Source organism: Fistularia commersonii, chromosome 8, assembly GCF_037954325.1.
Source record: "Fistularia commersonii isolate RoL2024-O1a breed Wild chromosome 8, RoL_Fcom_v1.0, whole genome shotgun sequence".
In the NCBI taxonomy this organism is placed as follows: Eukaryota; Metazoa; Chordata; class Actinopteri; order Syngnathiformes; family Fistulariidae; genus Fistularia; species Fistularia commersonii.
This window is the reverse complement of record NC_141291.1, coordinates 4,165,149-4,181,517: the sequence shown is the minus strand read 5'-3', so window position 1 is coordinate 4,181,517 and position 16,369 is coordinate 4,165,149. Positions and strand designations below refer to the sequence as shown.

The following is a 16,369-nucleotide window of genomic DNA, read 5'->3' as shown; positions in this document are numbered from 1 at the left end:
GACAAAGACGGCACACTTAATCACACGTCCCCGGCCCCTTTACGCTGTCTTGCACTGATGCGGCTGTTTGTGTATCGCTGCCAGATAACGGCCGCCGGAGGGTGACGAGTGGCTCTGAGGTGGGCGGTGAAGAGTCGCCCTGTAAACACACACAGGCAAGGTTTAAATATTAGAGTCCTCAGAAATATCAGGTGTTTTTAAGAGGATTTCCGCATTTTATCGAGACTTTTACCGTTAAGAAGACGAGGTTGCGAGTTCTCCGCGACCATCAGAAGCTTCCGGGTTAAGCTCCGCCTCTCTTCCGGGTTAAGCTCCGCCTCTCAAACCAACATCAACTGGAATTGGCTGCGGGTTGCAAATTCATAAACGTGACGATTGCTAACGGATGTAGCTTAGCCATGCCGACGTCTCGGCGTGTTCTGTATAAATCGACATCAGAAAAAACTGTAAATCCATGAAAGATAAACAAAAAGTGAGCAAAAAATGACCTGATTGGCAACTGGAACTCTTCGCCACGCAAGCCTTCCCTGTCAGAATCGAACCGGGGACCTTCTCGCTGTCGGGCAGGAGCGAAGTCTATCATCCCCAGCCAGTTTTAGTAACACAATTGCGAGGCTGCGCTCTGCTTTGAAATGATGGTCGGGGATCCAGCGGCGTCCCCTGGAGCGGACATAGCGTTCCTCCGTTTGCTTTCGAGGTTTCACTTTCCCCCCGGCAGGTGTGACGGGTTCATGGTGACAGGCTGTCGATACCAACGCTGAGGTGTGAGGATTAATGTCATATCAACGGGAAGGCTGGTAGCATCCATCACGTTCACAACAAGGATCTCGGGGTCGCCCTCCTCCTCCTCCTCCAGAAGATTCTTCAGAGGGTCCCTGGATCTCAAAGGCGGACGAAGGTCAGGACTAACAACCGGGCGTGGGTCCGACCCTGTCGATAATGTGTTGAAGTCGGCACTGCGGAGCCAAGGCCGGTCTGACCCGCGGGGGTTTCTCCTCCAGGAGGGTTCTGTGGACGGGGGTGGGGAGAGAGATGGGGTCGATACCTCAGCTTCTGCTTCAAAATGCAAGACCCAGGGTTTCTTAAATTCTATTTTCTACGTACATATTCAAACCCCTCGCGCTTTAACCCCCCCCGGCGTGCTCCATCGGGGGGACGGAACGGGATAACTACCCGTCTGATTACCCTCCTTGTTCATTTAATCTGGGTTTACAAATCTAGCCATTGATCCTCGGTCCTCTGGGAGGAGGAATGAGGGCCAGAGTGGCCCGTGGGGAAATCGATTGGCCGGCTACTCAACGGCAAACTGACATTGCCTTAAGCTGCACAAACGGCTGTATCCTGTACCTTTAATGCATCCTAGTTTTAGCACAAACACACGATGGGTTGCAAGCTTTTCATAAAAAAAATCTCCTGTGTTTTCCACCCCGAGCCCCCAGGAACCCAGTGGCGGACGGAGGCGTTCCAGGCCACCGACTCCCGATGTGGAGACGAGAGCTCGAGTCCAGCGGTCGGACTCGCGGCTCCTTCAAATCGGGTGAATATCCACCCCGCTCAAGTATGAAGGCGCTATCACGTGTCAGACGGGGTTGTGCAAAACAGAAAGTATGGGCAGGACTCTCAGCTCCATCTGAGAAGGTTCCTGGTTCCATGTTCTCTGTCTTCTTCACACTGTTTAAAAGCAGCTTCACTGGAGACCCTTAATGTTTGTATATCGTCACCCTCTAAAAATAATCACCTAAGTCATTTTTTTCCCAAAAAGTTTTTTTTTTGCCTAAATCATCTCCTCATGATGCTGACCACCTCTGGCAAGAAACAGATTGTGCCATTCTACCCCTTTAGTAGAAATTGCCTGTCAAGAGTGTGTAAAATGGTTCAGTTTTTTGTGTTTCCTGAAAAATCTGACAAAATGACTTAGGCGATTATTTTAAGAGGGTTCGGATATGGCTTGTGATTGACAGCTGGCCAGGCAGGATTAAACCCCGCCTCCCGTCTCAGGCACAGCCTGCATCGTCTCCATCTGCGTCTCTGTGAGCGTTACAGATCGATGCAGATGATGAATAAATGAATGAATGATTGAAATGATTAATTACGCGTGGAACTCCAGCTCTGCAGACAGCTGGCTTCGTTGCGTGACGTCACAGAGTTGCGTTCCTGAACTCTGACCTTCTTTGCACTCCGATAGCATCGACGCTTTGACCTGTGAATGTGACAAACAGCCCTCTGGTGATAACACACACACACACACACAATCAACATATTCCACTTTATCCTTTATAAATTCTTCAGAGTTGTCCATGTCGCGTTGGGACTCACCAAGATAAACCCGAAGGTACCACATTTCCGTGGTAACGGGTCGTCCAAGACCTTTGACCCAGATTCCACTGGTGACACCGCAGCCCCGGCGGGAAGGTGGACCCGCTGCCGTGGAAACTGTTTGCAAAGTCATTACTGCCATCATTTCCCCACATGTTATTCAATTCCTGTCTTTTTTTTTTCAAAAAAATTCAAGATATGCCTATCTTTTTCATCCCCCCAGCAGGGTGTCTGGACCCGAAGCCCCCGCTGACCCCTCTGTGATGTCACATAGGGGAATCCGCTGAGTTCTGTGATGTATAAGGGGGGACTCGGGAGACCATCGATGTTTTCGAGCTTGTTTTGGTGAAAAGAAGCCACAACAGCTGGCGGTCGAGATTTACAGCGGCACCGCGGGGAACCTCTTAAATCCCTCCACGTCAGCAGTTTACGGCTTGCGGAGTGTGAATGTCTGAGGAGAAGCGGGAAATCTCAGACTTCCGTTCCGTGACGGTTGATTTACAGGCGTCCTGACTTGTTTATAACGTCGACGTTTATTGTGATTGGTGTTTTCTCTCCGCGGTAACGACACGGCGCTCCGTCTGAGCGAGTGGGCGTCGGGAAGTCCCGTGAGTCATCCCCGAGGCCGGCGCTGCCGGGTGACCCGTCGGGGGGCCAGGCACCGAAGGTTCACTGAACCGTCTCGCCGCAGAAAAGGGGCTGCGGTGAAGCTCTGAAAAACATCCAAACGATAACATTTTCAACGTTTCTGCAGGACTCACACATGGATTTCTATAAATCTATTTTTTAAATTTCCTTCTCAAGCTGTCCCGTGGCTTTCAGTGGCACATGACAGATGGCGACCAGAGGGTTCACTTAAATCACAAACTCCTGATGAATAAAACAAGCTGACAGATTCATTGGATTTTGTTTTTGCCAACAATTTCCACTCGCTCCTTTTGCTGACAGATCCCACGGCGCACGCTGGGCTCGGACCGTCCTTCACTTGCATCCACCTGGCTGAGGGAAATGCTAAGTCAGCGGCTGCAGGTGAATCCGAGGTTTTTTTTTTTGCGCGCGGCATCCGCTTTCGCAAATGGCAGGCGAGGGATAGCTGGGATGTCGGCGGCAGGGCTGCGGACGAATTGGTGGCTCAAGGAAAAGCTCCAGGAGTCCAGAGGCTCCTTGGAGCTCGCCGTCGGGTCTGGTATCGATCAAAAGAGGAGGGGTTGAGTAAATCCACACTGGATGTTGAATATTTCCCATTGATAGTGAGCCATTTTGGAGGTGAAAAGTAGCATCTAAGTAGCAACAAATCCCAAAGTTCAATGCAAAACTCCTTTTGGTCGGATGAGGAAACGTACTGGAGTGACAGTTGTGAGAGGAGAGTAAGATTCCCGGCGGGGGAACGGACCAACCGTCTGTTTCTGATGCTCGCCCTCCATCGTGACGTCCAAGGTCGAGAGACTGTATGTTCGAACAACCCCGGGCCATCGCTGTTCTCGCCCTGAGCAAAAACTGCTGCTGTTCAAAGCTTCGGCCCTGAAAACTGTGTGAAAATTGGCGAAAAATCCAGCGGGTTGGAAAAGCAGTCATTTCATGGTTTGGGGATTTGAAACAAGCGTTCTCCTGTAGCGGCAGAACCTACGACTCCTTAGAACATGGAGAACATTTGCTCAAAACTGCCAAAGCTGTAAGGTTGCCTCAGGGAATGCTAATTATCCGCTGCTGAGTAGGACAGCCTCACACACCACACACACACACACACACACACACACACACGCAAACTGGTTGGGTTCTCGGACAACATGGTTCTCACGTGCTTGCCAGGTACGTGCTCAAAAGGTGTTTAACGCAAGATCAGCTGACATTTAAAAGGTCGCCGTCTCAGTCCCCGCCCCCTGTCCGCCTCTACAAAAAGCCGCTGGAGCGGCGTCCGGTCGCTTGGTGCCGGAGGCGGGAAATCCTGCTGAGGACGCTCACGCCCGGCAGCTTAAAGAACCTTTGGTTCCGGAGCCTGCGATGACATTTGTCACATCGGAGTGACATTTTTAGGGCCCGTCCAGCGGCGGCGGGAAGCCGCGTTCCACCCAAGTAACCTTTCCTTTCCCGGTTCTTCTTACACTGACATTTGAAAGCATCAAGGATGACGGAGCGGCGAGCGCCATTCCGCCATGATCCATCCCAAAGAGGCCGCGGGCACCAGAAAGGACCGGGGGGCGTTTCAAGTATTCCATTTCTGAAGGAACATGGACCGTTTGGCAGAAACCAACTGGATGATCGATAAAATGTATATTTTAACGCGAGCGGAGTGAACCGGTTTCGGTGAGCAGTCATCGAAAGCGGATCGTCTCATCTCAAACGGGGGCGGCTGCAGAGAAGGAGTAAAAAAAAAAAAAAAGGAGCGAATATCGTACCACAAAACAAAACAAAGTGCCAGGAGGAAATCCCCGTTTGTCTGGTAATAATTGCAAAACCAATGTTTAATTATATTAACACTCAAATGAATGTGAGTCATGAAATACTTTTTTTTTTTCTTTTAAAAGGGGTTGATTACGTGCAACAGTTCAGGGCAAAACAGAAAAAAAAAAAAAGGAAAAAATAAAAGCATAAAACAAGATCTAAGAATCTATTAATATGCAGGCAAATTAAAATAATAAATTAAAAGGGCTGAACGTCAAAGGGTTACAGCAAAACCACTGGTGCTGTAGGAAATGAAGGATATATATGCATTTGTATTTGCAATTCAGGATTCCCTGCCATTTAAAAAAAAAAAAGAAAATCAACGACAAATTTTCTGTCTAAGAGCTTACAGCACTCTACATGTCAGCTGTTAATACCTCTCATGGCTCGAGTTTTGGAAGATGCTGATTCGTCCGTCGGTGGGCGCCATCCTGTGGTCCGAGCTCCCGGCAGGCTACGGTAACGTTTGGCGAGTCGTCTTGGATTGGATGTTTGCTGTTTGTTTGTTTGTTTGTTTGTTTGTTTTCAGATTGCAGTCCGCAGAGTCTTTGCCGCAAAAGTAAACATACACACCAACAACAAATAAGACAAGAAGATAAGAGGCACAGAAGGCATTTCTCAGACGACAAATTTGTTCTTGGTGGTCGATCCGCTTTTGGTAGCCGTGTCTGCGTGGGACTGGTAGCCAATGGTCATCTTCATGGGGAGGCCCAGACGCTCCTTGTAGACTCTCCTGTTGACAAACACAGGGGGACGATGAGCGGCGAGGAGGGCGGCATCGACGCCGACGGGTTCTTCGCCCGAGGGGAACGTCTGACTCACCCTATGTGAGTTACGGCGTCCCGGTTCTCATAGTCCGATGTCCAGACGGCGATTTTATCTCCTTTCGTGCGGATGTTGACCACGGCGCCGCAGACGTCGTCGCTGTAGTCGTCAAAGGCCTCGCCGACTAAACACAGGAGCTGCGGAGGCGACGGAGACGGACGACCGGCGTTACCGCTGCGTTTAGGCGAAGGATGTCAACATGTACCAGAGAAAATCTGAAATTAGGAAGGATGTGAAGAAGCCACTGCCCGCCAAAGACTAATCACTTCTTCCTGTCAAGTGAGCCAGATATAAACAACTTCCCCCAAAGCACAAGTGGGGTGTGCGGCTACTGTTGTGATATTATCACAATACTGCTGAGGCTGAGAGCCATGTCCAAAGACACAAAAAGGCGGGTTTCCGGTCTGAGTCGGACATACAAACAGACGCAGAAGTCTAGGAAGGTTCATCTAACTCCAAATGCCCTCTAGAGGCGTGGAGGTTAATCTGCCACTCGCCAGTTTAGAAGGCATAAACCCTTTTATAGAGTATAAAAAGGTGAATTAGAAGAATCGTCCAACACAGTGGCCACTTAATGGAAATCATAATGATGAGGAGACACTAAACGGCAAAAGATATAGGGCATCAATCTAATTTGACGAGCATCACGTTGCCAGCCATTAGCACGAATGGGCGGGATTAATAATTTGCAGCCGGCGAACACCGTGGCGTCCGCTGTTGGAGTTTACCCTGTTTACCCTGGAGTTTACCCTTGTTCTCACGCAGGGAATGTTAGGCAATACCAAGTTAATGCAAAGCCCTCACTGGGACGTATCAGCGGATAGTGTGTCTGTACACACCTTACAGGCAGTGTTCACTGATATGAACATTGTGGGAAAATGTGGGATTGTGCTTAAGTTGAGAAACAAGCAGAGAGACCCCTGACTTTCTACAGTTCAGTTCATTTTGTAATAAAGTTATGGCTCTTGAACAATTCCGCAGATTGTCATACCCGCCGTTATAATTATTTTCGGCACGAGTCCGACCGCAAGATTGAGTTACACTTCATCAGTGTTTGCTAGCAGCTCATCGCTCAACTTCGGGGAAGCTCAAGAAGCTCCAGCGCCGCCTAGGTGGGTAACTGCAGCCTGGACTTACAGTCTCCAGCCGCCTAGGTGGGTAACTGCAGCCTGGACTTACAGTCTCCAGCCGCCTAGGTGGGTAACTGCAGCCTGCGGCGTCCTTGGACTTACAGTCTCCAGCCAGAAGCGGTCCAGGTCTAATCTCCTCTGCTGCTTGGTGAGTGTGATCAGCCACCGGCCGCCGCGCTTGTTCCTCTCATCCTCCCACATGGGTTCGATGCCATCCTGCGCCGAAAAAACAAACAAGAAAAAAAACAACTTTTAGGGATGATCTTAATCTTGTCATCTTCGAGAAAAAATAATGACAGCTCTTAATCCAGCTGCTGTTGTTTAAATCATTTTGGGATGCTAGACGTGTACGGAGAGCTCCGCATCAGTTGCGGGGCCGGTTAAATCCCTTTAATCCGACTTTCTGTTTCTGTGCACATACTTGACATCCAACTTTTTCTTTCTTTCTTATTTTCTTGGATTTTTATTGTTGAGACTCTAAACGGGCAGGGGCGGAGGATCCACTTGTTCAGATAATCTGTAAAGTTGGCCCTGGGCGGAGAGGATCCAGCTAATGATTGGCACTAGAAAACAGCCTGACCTCAGACAGGGTGTAATTAGAGGCTGCTTGATGCCGCTCAAGTTGCTCAACTTCTTTCTGCGTGTCTCATTGTTGTTCATAACAGCTCATTATCGTGGCTCTTTTGCTGATGGGCTCTGAGTTAGTATGAAGATTTTAGGGGGAAAAAAAAACAACAAAAAAACCCGTCTCCAGTCCGAATTAGTCTGGAGCATTGATGCATCAATGATTCTGTGTGTTTTTGACTGATTGATTGAATTAATTTATAAAAATCTGGCGTTTTTTTCTGCCGCTTTGTTAGTTATATTCGAAATCCGAAAGAAGGTCAAGACAACGTCTTCATTTTATAAAACACCCTTTGTGTTTCACAGAGAATCAGCATGGCAGCTTCTCCCCCCCCCCCCCCCCCCCAAAAAAAAAACCCAAATGGTGAAAATGCTCCTGATTCAGTCCTCCGGTTTTCATCCAACATCAGGGAACGCACAATATTTATAACTGATCTGTCCCATCAGGATTCCGCAGAAACGCGCGCCGTATGCTTGAAGAATCGACCATGTGAAACCAAACACCAGCTAAGAAGCTAAAGACAAGAACAACAAATCTTGCAAAGTCAGATGCGCTTCTCTAACAGTTTATAGAAGATTAGCACTGGAACAACCGGTCGACCAAGAGCCAAACAACTCGTCGACTATTATAGCAGTGAACGGGTCGTGAGTGAAGTCCGTGTTTCACCGCAGCAAATTTCCGAGATGTCACTTTTCCCCAATCTTTGATGCTCTAACTGGGAACAGGAGGGGAAACAGCAGCGTGGAGGCAGCTGAAGACCGGCTAACGCCAAAGAAAGGCACTAAAGTTTGACAAAGAAATGTTTATTTTATCGCTAATTAAAACCTCTTGAGTATCAAGGGTATTAAGTATTAATCATTTGTTAAACAAACTTTGCTTGGCACTGTAGGTGTTGTGCACAAAATGCCTTTTTGTTTGAGGGAAAGAAAAACATTTATTAGTACCACTTGCAATAGTTGCTGAATAATTAAGTAAACATTTGTTTAACAGATTTTGTTATGAAAAGAATGATGACAAGAAAGTGTACTTTATTGCTGCAATAAATATGAATAAGAGTGATTGTTTTTTGTACACCTCCTACTCTGACCTGTCGACTAGTCGCAACAGTGGTCGACGCCTAGTCGGCGACTGAAATTGTGATTAGTTACAGCCCTAAAGAAGATGTGACTATGAAGATGAATGAATCAAACTTACCTTGAAAAGGGAGTAATCGCAGCCTGACATGAGATTGCTCGACAGCTGGATGTGATTGTAGAGGCTGAAATAAAATGATCAAAAAGTGGGTAAAAGTACACGGTGAGGGGGGAAGGGGGGGGGAGGGGGGTCATGATGCTTCTACAGGTACTGCAGTTACTGCAGGAAAATACACAGACTGTAACAGAGTCGCTGCTTCTTACGCCCAGAAATCTTCAACCGTGTCGAACTTGGAGATGAGCCGCAGGTTGGCCTGCCATGTTTTGCTCTTGTCGTTCTTGAAGAACCAGAGGGACCATCTGTTGGGGTTAAGCACACGCGGGGAATTTGCATGAGTGCAGTGAGGCCCCCAATTAAACACCGGGTAAACAAAAGTCAAGGACGGCCGCCGAGCTTTGGGCCGCGCCGACGCGTGCAGGTGCTGCCGACACGGACCGCTCACCAAATCACGCCCTCACTTCTGCCGTCCAATTAATTGTGATGGCGCGTCAAGACTTCTTTTATGCGGGATCCTCCCAGTGGCTCGGCAGCTACCTGACGCTCTTTCAAGTTCGAGAAAAAGAGCGTGACTTCGGGGGAGGTCGTTTAATGTGTCACTGGGTGTTGGGGGTGTATTCAAAGGAGCGCGCAGCCCTCCCAGGACACTGCTGTTCTTAATGACAGTCTGCAAGGAAAACACGGTAGCCCTGTGGCGCAGAGGCTCATGCTAACACACTGCAGCTGCCTTAAAAAAAAACAAAAAGCCATGACGTGAATCAGCACCCCGAGCAGGCTCTGACCGACCGACGAGCCCTGGGGACCTCCAGCAGAACTGCCCGTTTGTCTCCGAGGCCTCTCTCCATTATCACCTCGATATACGAAACAGCGCGGCGGGGCTAAAAAGCTCAAAGAAGTTACAATTTCGACAACCGTTTCTTTTGGTTATAATTGTTTCGACGGCAGCAACTGTGTTGTTGTTAATATAAGTGTTGGAAAAGGCCTTCTATGATATTAACATCCGTAAAATTGAAACATAAGTGGAATCCTCCTTGAACACCTGGAGCTGCTTTCTGGACTGAGAGTTGTTTTGTATTTTTGGCCATTTTTCTTTTTTTTTTTTTTTTCCCCAAATGATTGTTATTTGTTCTTTAATCAGCGCGCTGAACACAGCCATGCATTGTAGTCAGACAGCGGTCGACCCCTGTCACCGTTTCCCTTCAATAGGATTCCATTCATTTGTGCGGGGGATGCGTGGGTCGATGGGTTGCCGAGCCGCGTTGAGAGCTCAAACAAACGGCGCCAAGCTGAGGTCACTAATCTTTTTCTGTGACGTGGATGATGGATGCAATTGGCATTTATAGTTCCCCGTGTACCCATCTGGAGGCAGAGCTTGAATTCTAAACCGAAACCCCCCGACTCTGAAGGTCCAACCGCTTTCGCAACAGTTTTAATTAGTTACTGATGTTTCTGTGTAGTAAAGTTGTCCGTAAATGTCGGACTACACGGTTTCTCGGGGCTGGTGTCGGATCCCCAGCAGCCACCTGGTTAGATTCCTGCAATTTAGAGCAAAACCGTTTTTTGCAGGTGGGCCGGGAAAGCCGCTGTTTACATTTTGCAACTTCAGCCAGTTTAAAAAACAAGCGTCAAAATCCTTTTAGGGTTCACGGCTGATAGTGGTGCGCGGTGGAGGCGTGGGGAGCCGAGCTGCATTGTGCGCGCCGGCGCAGGTACGGTGACGTGAGAATGCAGAGAGGGAAGACAGCTGCTGCGTGAGGAGCTTATAAGGTAACCGGGCAGCTGATTTGCTGCGGGTGCCGAAATAAAAGGGGAGGAAGTTTTGATGATGTTTTGCTCGAGCTAATATGAGCCGAGCTAAGCCCGGCGAGTAGCCCGACGCGGGGACAGTCTAGATATGGTTTAAACTAGAAAAAAGCTGGGAAAAAAGCAGCAGGTTAACAGCAAAGCTGGACGGAGGTAGCGCTCTACTATAGTGATCCATATTTTACAAAGAAATACAAGCTAGAGTATGTAGATTATGCATGGGTTAGGCATCAAAACTGCATTAAATTGCAGCTACGTGAGCTCGCTGTTAGCTGACACAGTTCTCGGCTCAGTGCAGCGCAATCTGACATCACCTGCCACGCTTGTTTCTCTCACGAGAGAGACATTTAATTACTTTCCAGCATTACATTTCACCGACTAATTAACAGTGTGGCGTGAAATCAACACTTGGATCCGTTGCCATCTGCCAAGGTGCATGGTAACCATTTATGCAAAACGTCCAGAGGAGGTTAGCGCCGGAGTCCAAACACTGGGCTGGATGAACTCGGTTCCAAAGCATCATTATCTTTATTACAATGCCTTTTAAAATTCATTTTGTCAATGGTGCTAAAACGTGAGGTAGGCTTATATCAGCTGATTATACCAGCAAACTGTGTCTGACTCCACATCCCTCATCTCCGTATCCTTGACGGGCCTGTAATCTGCCGATGAACAAACTGGCGGGGAGCAAAGATCAGTGTCACGTTTGCTCTCAGCTCATGTATTAAATGTTTAGAGGCAGTGGGGCCCTTAGGTGCTGAGAGAAATCCATCTAAGCAATATAACCCAGTAAACGTATGCGGCCACACATGATCTTTTTGTAAAATACGGACTGATGCAGAAATAGTCTCCTTTAAAAAAACAAGTTCCCCATCAAAAATGTCAGCTATTCTCGCATAAACAGAAATGCTCTGCAAAAAAAAGAGCATTTTCGCTGGCGGGTTTTCCAGCAGAGGCGTCATCTCCAAGAAAGTTTGCCAGAAAATCAATTATATCACTATTACCGTCTGATGAATAACAGAAGAAAATAGATTAAATATTTATGGCCTGGGTGTGATCGTTGACCACCGCAGTGATTTCCTTCTAAACTGCACTTGAAGACTTGTTTTGATTCTGCTTTTAAGGCTTCTGAAAGACCACAGTGGAAGCAGCGACCACAGAGGGAGCTGATAATCCAACTCTCTGGATAGCACATGCCATAAAACATCACCGAAGAAAAAAAAGGCAGTGATAAAACTCTTTGTAGTTCATATATATTAATATATATTCATTTACATACTTTCCATCACTTTTTAAATGTTAAATCCTCGGCTAATCCCCACAGCAACTAAACACGACACATTCCCACACTTTTCACACACATTTTCAAAGACAATACTTTATAATGGCAACATAAAAACAACATTCTGAAGAATATGATGATGAACGGACGCAGTGCCTACAAATCATTAAGAGTAATGTCGGGTTAAAAGGAAATCCTTTGAAAAAATAGTCTGAAATTCTGCATCTCTGATGTAAAAGGACACCTGCATCTGGGGCCTCATTTATAAATGGCGCGTACACACACACAAGCGTGCATGAAGAGTGGGCATTTCCGTGCAAAGGACAGGATTCAACAACTAGTGATGAGTCCTACTGGTGTGTGGGAACGTGTGTAAAAGTACACAATTCCTTCCATGTGTGCGCACAAAACCTGGTGGTAGAACAATGGAACTGCAAATAGAAGGCACTGCCACGGGTGGTCAGTGATCTTAAAAAAACGCACACACGCCCCTCGTTCCCTCTAATGAATAAGACGTCTCATGACTAATTTATTAGACAATTTGAAAAGCTGGTGATACAAAAGACAGCTTTGACAGGACAACCCCAAAAGAACTTGAAAGCACTCGCCATGGCTTATATTGCACTACTGGGGTATTTGGAGAACCGTGTTTTGAAAAGAGCGTGCTGATCTGCTTAGCGAGAGCATGGAGTAGCTTTTAAGCAGGCTTCCTCAAAAATGGAATGCCTGATACATGCCAAGATTTACAACCCGCGCTGGAGTGAGAGACAAAACGTACCGAAGCCATCCCAAGTGCACCTCCGGCTCCGGTCCACCCTGGGATTTTTGGCCACCGAAACATTTCAGCGGGAGGCCAGAGACATATGCGGCATTTCTCAGCCAACAATAAGCAGAATTATACCGGCAGCGTTGGATGCAATCATTTCTCTGGCCGCCATTTACATCAAGTTCAATTTACACCCATTCAGCCAACGCCAACAAGCCAATATTAAACAAGGATTTCACACCACGGCTAGATTCCCAAACATAATTGGAGCCATAGATTGCACCCACGTCGCAATAAAAGCACCGTCGCACAATGAACGCAGCTACGTCAACACGAAAGGATTGAAGTCAATCAATGCGCAAATAATCTGCGAACCACTTATGTCTTTGTTAAACATTGCCCGGTGGCCTGGAAGAACACAAAACTCTTTCATTCTGCAGAACAGCTTTGCGGGTGTGGGCCTCCAAGCAGGAGTTGGAAGATGGCTGGCTGATTGGTGTGTGTTATAACAGTTCAAGTGTATTTTCCGGGCTTCGTATGGTTATTATAACATCTCTTTGGCGATCTGTGAGCCGTGACACGCCTTTGGCGATTACTTTTGTGTCACGCCACTTCTTTTTTTATTTCGGACACCGCTCGAACTTTTGATCCAACAGAATCAACTGCGGCCGCTACTTTCTCCCACATTGAATTCTTTATTTGTCACGTCTGCATTAAATCGCCCAAACAGTATTTGGCGGTTTGTTTCAACTTCCCCTTCGAAGACCTCAATCTCCGTGTCGGTGAAATTGCTCTTCTGCGCGCTCTTTCCCATGTTTTCAGAAAGGAAAAAAAAGTCGTTTCACGCCTTCTTAAAATATATGTTCAATTGGGGGCGTTTCTGAATGCCAATGAGGCTAAATATGCATGAGCATGGGTGCTTCAAACAGGTGGGATTTATCATCAGAGATCACTTACAAGTGTGTATTTGAGAAGTACAGATCGAAGTACAGATTTTTTGTACTTATACACTCTACATTTTTTGTTGTACGCAGGAATTAAGAGCATTTTCTACACACAGTTGATGAATGATGGCCCAATCATGTACAGAGAATTAACTCATTTTATTCGCACTTTAATTTGCACTGTGGAATGTTTCTCGGTGGACAGATTCCAGGGGGGACAGATTACACCAACGCAGTGTGATCACATGACGGGTGAGGCAGATGAGAGGACGTGGGCTGAAGGGAAATTAAAATATGAGGAACTTCCAGATGGAAGGATCAACAAAATTGCTGGTCTTTGCACTTTATGTGGGAAGGATTTCTTGCATCACAGGAGGACGTCGACCCTCCGCTAGTGCCTCGACACTTAACACGTTGGAGCTAGCACGCAGGTCGGTGATGTTCACTGTGCTTTGGAAGCGCGCACAGTTAAAAACTAAAACTAGTGTGCAGATTTTCGCCAGTCAACACTCGACCCCATGTTGGGGCTCAAATTCAGAAGTAGAATGTCCAAGTCCACGGCGGACAGATTGACCAATTCATAAGCAAGATGTGATCGCTGTGGACTGTAGACCACTCTCTTCTCTGTGTAAGAAGATAAGGATCAAATCAGCTGGTGAGCATTACGAACTGCCATCCGGAGAGATAATGTGAAACCAAACCCAGCAGCAGTATGAGGATGGGAGGGAAGTATCACAGGTCACGATGAAGAGACCCCGATGTGTTTCCTGCACTTGTCTATTGGTCTGTGGCCCAGACTGATGGTCAATAATAAAGTTTATTTTGAAGAGTTTGAAGTTTAAGCTCATGTAGTATAAGTTATTGCTCCAGCTTATACAGTGGAACCTTGACTTACGAGTGCATCAACTTGGGAATTTTTTGAGATATGAGCCACCGCTCAGTTGATTTTTTTTGCGAGCGGGACAAGCGTTTGACAACGACGTGCCCGCCGCTGTCCACGAAGTGCCATTTAAAAAAAAGTCGGACGCACTTCCTGCCACTGAGTAGCCTGGTGAAAGTTGTGGAAAACATGTGTGAGCTGTACGTGAAGAACTGTACAATATTCCTTGCATCATGCCACAATGGGAACATTTCAAAGAGAAGGGATTCAAAGAGATGGAGAAGTTGTAGTTGGTGAGATACTGTGGCCGAGAGCATCATGTGTGAGAAGGCACAACGCATTTACAGGAATTTGGTGCAGCAGACGGTGGGAACGTCAGCGGATGAAGCATCGGAGAAGTCATTCAACAACGATCGTAGATGTTTTTTTCATTTTAAAAAAGGACTGCCATTCACTGTCACAAAATTACATTTACTGCTGAATTATAGCGTAGCATGGAGGTTACATATAGCAGTACTTTGTAGCATTAAGTGTGTAGTGAGTAAGTTAAGCAATAGAGCACAAAAAGAAAATCTCCCCAAACCTCCTCCACCCCTGTCGGCATGTTTGTCTGATGTTCAAGGTAAATAAACTTAATATTTCTATATTCTATTTCTTTACATGATCTATTATTATGGTATTTTTTAAAACAATACCTCTTGTTTCTCTTATTTAAAAACATGTAACAAAAGCAGGGACCAGAACGGATGAATAGCATCTCAATTCATTTGAAGGGGGAAATTTCGTTTGATATATGAGCAATTTGAGTAGCGAGCTCGGTCATGGAACCGATTAAACTCGTAAGTCAAGGCATTACCGTGTTTGTTTGATGATTTTTAATCCCGTCCCTATTTACAGCACTTCCATCAGAGAGCTATCTATGCAGCTTTTCGGGGCATCCCGACCTGTTCTGCAACGGGTGCTTGATGTAGGCCTCGGGGTTCACAATCTCCTGGCCGGTCTCTCCGGCCTCTTCGGCTCCATCCTCATCCGGCAGGGATGGACTTGGGTTGGTTTCCTGAAGAACAGAGGGACCGATAAGTGAAGTACAAATACCGGTGATTCATAGCTTTCAGAACCTGGAATTGGAAAGTTGGAGAACTTTCCCAGCTTGTCAGTTGCTGAATTGCTTTTTTTAAAAAGTGTGCAAAACAACAACAAAAAGTTGTATAATATGTGCATTTCTAAGAAGGCCTGTTTAATGACAGTTCGAATTACCTTGAGTCTGTTCGCAGTTTGCAATTTTAATGAATTCAGATGGGACATCTGGTTCCCGGGTGACACCGCAAAACGGCACCGTTAACCGGGAGCTCTCGTGTTCGCCGCTGACACCGCACGACAGTTGCCCACGCACCGCCCCCGCACACTTTTGTAGGAATTCTTTATTTGTAATATAATAATGCGGGGAATACGTGTCATTTCCCACAGCTTGGGGTGTGTAAAAAGTTGTACTTTGTAGTCAAAAAATATATATAAAATTTGTTTTCGGTTGTTTTGAAATTAGCTTAAATTTGGCTAGCCCGGATCTCTCGGTTAGCTTCCAAAATAGCTAATGCTGCGTTATGGAAGCCGGCGGACAGCGGAGTTTACTAGTTGATAGATGCCGTTTTAGCTTTTCGGTGCACAATTCAAACCCCGTCGAAGCTTCCAACAGTCCTTTTCGGAGACCGGCAGTGCTCTTTGATATAACATATGGTCGCCGAAGGAAACGGCGAGTCGGTGTTTTGTCTCCGCGTTGGCTGAGCGGCGTGACGGTTAGCCACAACGTCAGCCTAAAAGTTGGGAGATATCCACACACAACCATTCTGCCTTTTACGTTACGCCCAGGTCGTGGCACAGCCGTCAACTTGAAAAATATCACTCAACTACGCGGGACGGCGTAACAACTATCTATTTTCGCCCCGGGGCTTATGTTAAGACGTGTAAATCGGACAGCGGCCATTCTGACGCCCTTTAATTAAACCCCGAAACCCCCCGCAAATGTTCCGATGTGTTTGGGGAGAAAGTGCTCACCGGTTCGGCGGTCGCCATCTTACAAATCTGTGTTTGGATAGTCTCTCGTGATTGGACGAGGGCGCGCCACGTGACCGCCCCGCCGCGGACATGCGCGGTGAGCCGCCGTTGGC

General features: G+C 47.0%; 1 protein-coding gene across 2 annotated transcripts; it reads right to left on the bottom strand.

Moving 5' to 3' along the window:
- Positions 1 to 4,749: 4,749 nt before the first annotated feature.
- eif4eb (eukaryotic translation initiation factor 4eb) lies at positions 4,750 to 16,310 on the bottom strand. Of its 2 annotated transcripts, none has more exons than XM_086150551.1 (7): positions 16,257 to 16,310; positions 15,149 to 15,261; positions 8,736 to 8,831; positions 8,533 to 8,596; positions 6,816 to 6,929; positions 5,581 to 5,720; positions 4,750 to 5,491 (listed from the first exon to the last, which is right to left on the bottom strand). In XM_086150551.1, exons 1-7 carry the CDS (start codon positions 16,272 to 16,274, stop codon positions 5,377 to 5,379), a joined length of 660 nt encoding a protein of 219 aa, XP_086006677.1. In that variant the 5' UTR covers positions 16,275 to 16,310; the 3' UTR covers positions 4,750 to 5,376. The 2 variants fall into 2 exon arrangements, with proteins under 2 accessions (XP_086006677.1, XP_086006676.1); XM_086150550.1 differs by lacking the exon at positions 16,257 to 16,310 and adding an exon at positions 15,462 to 15,610.
- Between the last annotated feature and the right edge of the window lie 59 nt (positions 16,311 to 16,369).

Bases quoted from the DNA above. Each gene is read 5' to 3' on its own strand.
- eif4eb (XM_086150550.1), bottom strand. From the start codon at position 15,509: ATGTCCCATCTGAATTCATTAAAATTGCAAACTGCGAACAGACTCAAG. The intron at 8,832-15,148 runs GTCGGGATGCCC...TAACCCCAACAG, and splicing joins AAGCACCCGTTGCAGAACAG to ATGGTCCCTCTGGTTCTTCA. The intron at 5,492-5,580 runs GTGAGTCAGACG...GTTTGTCAACAG, and splicing joins GACGCCGTAACTCACATAGG to GAGAGTCTACAAGGAGCGTC.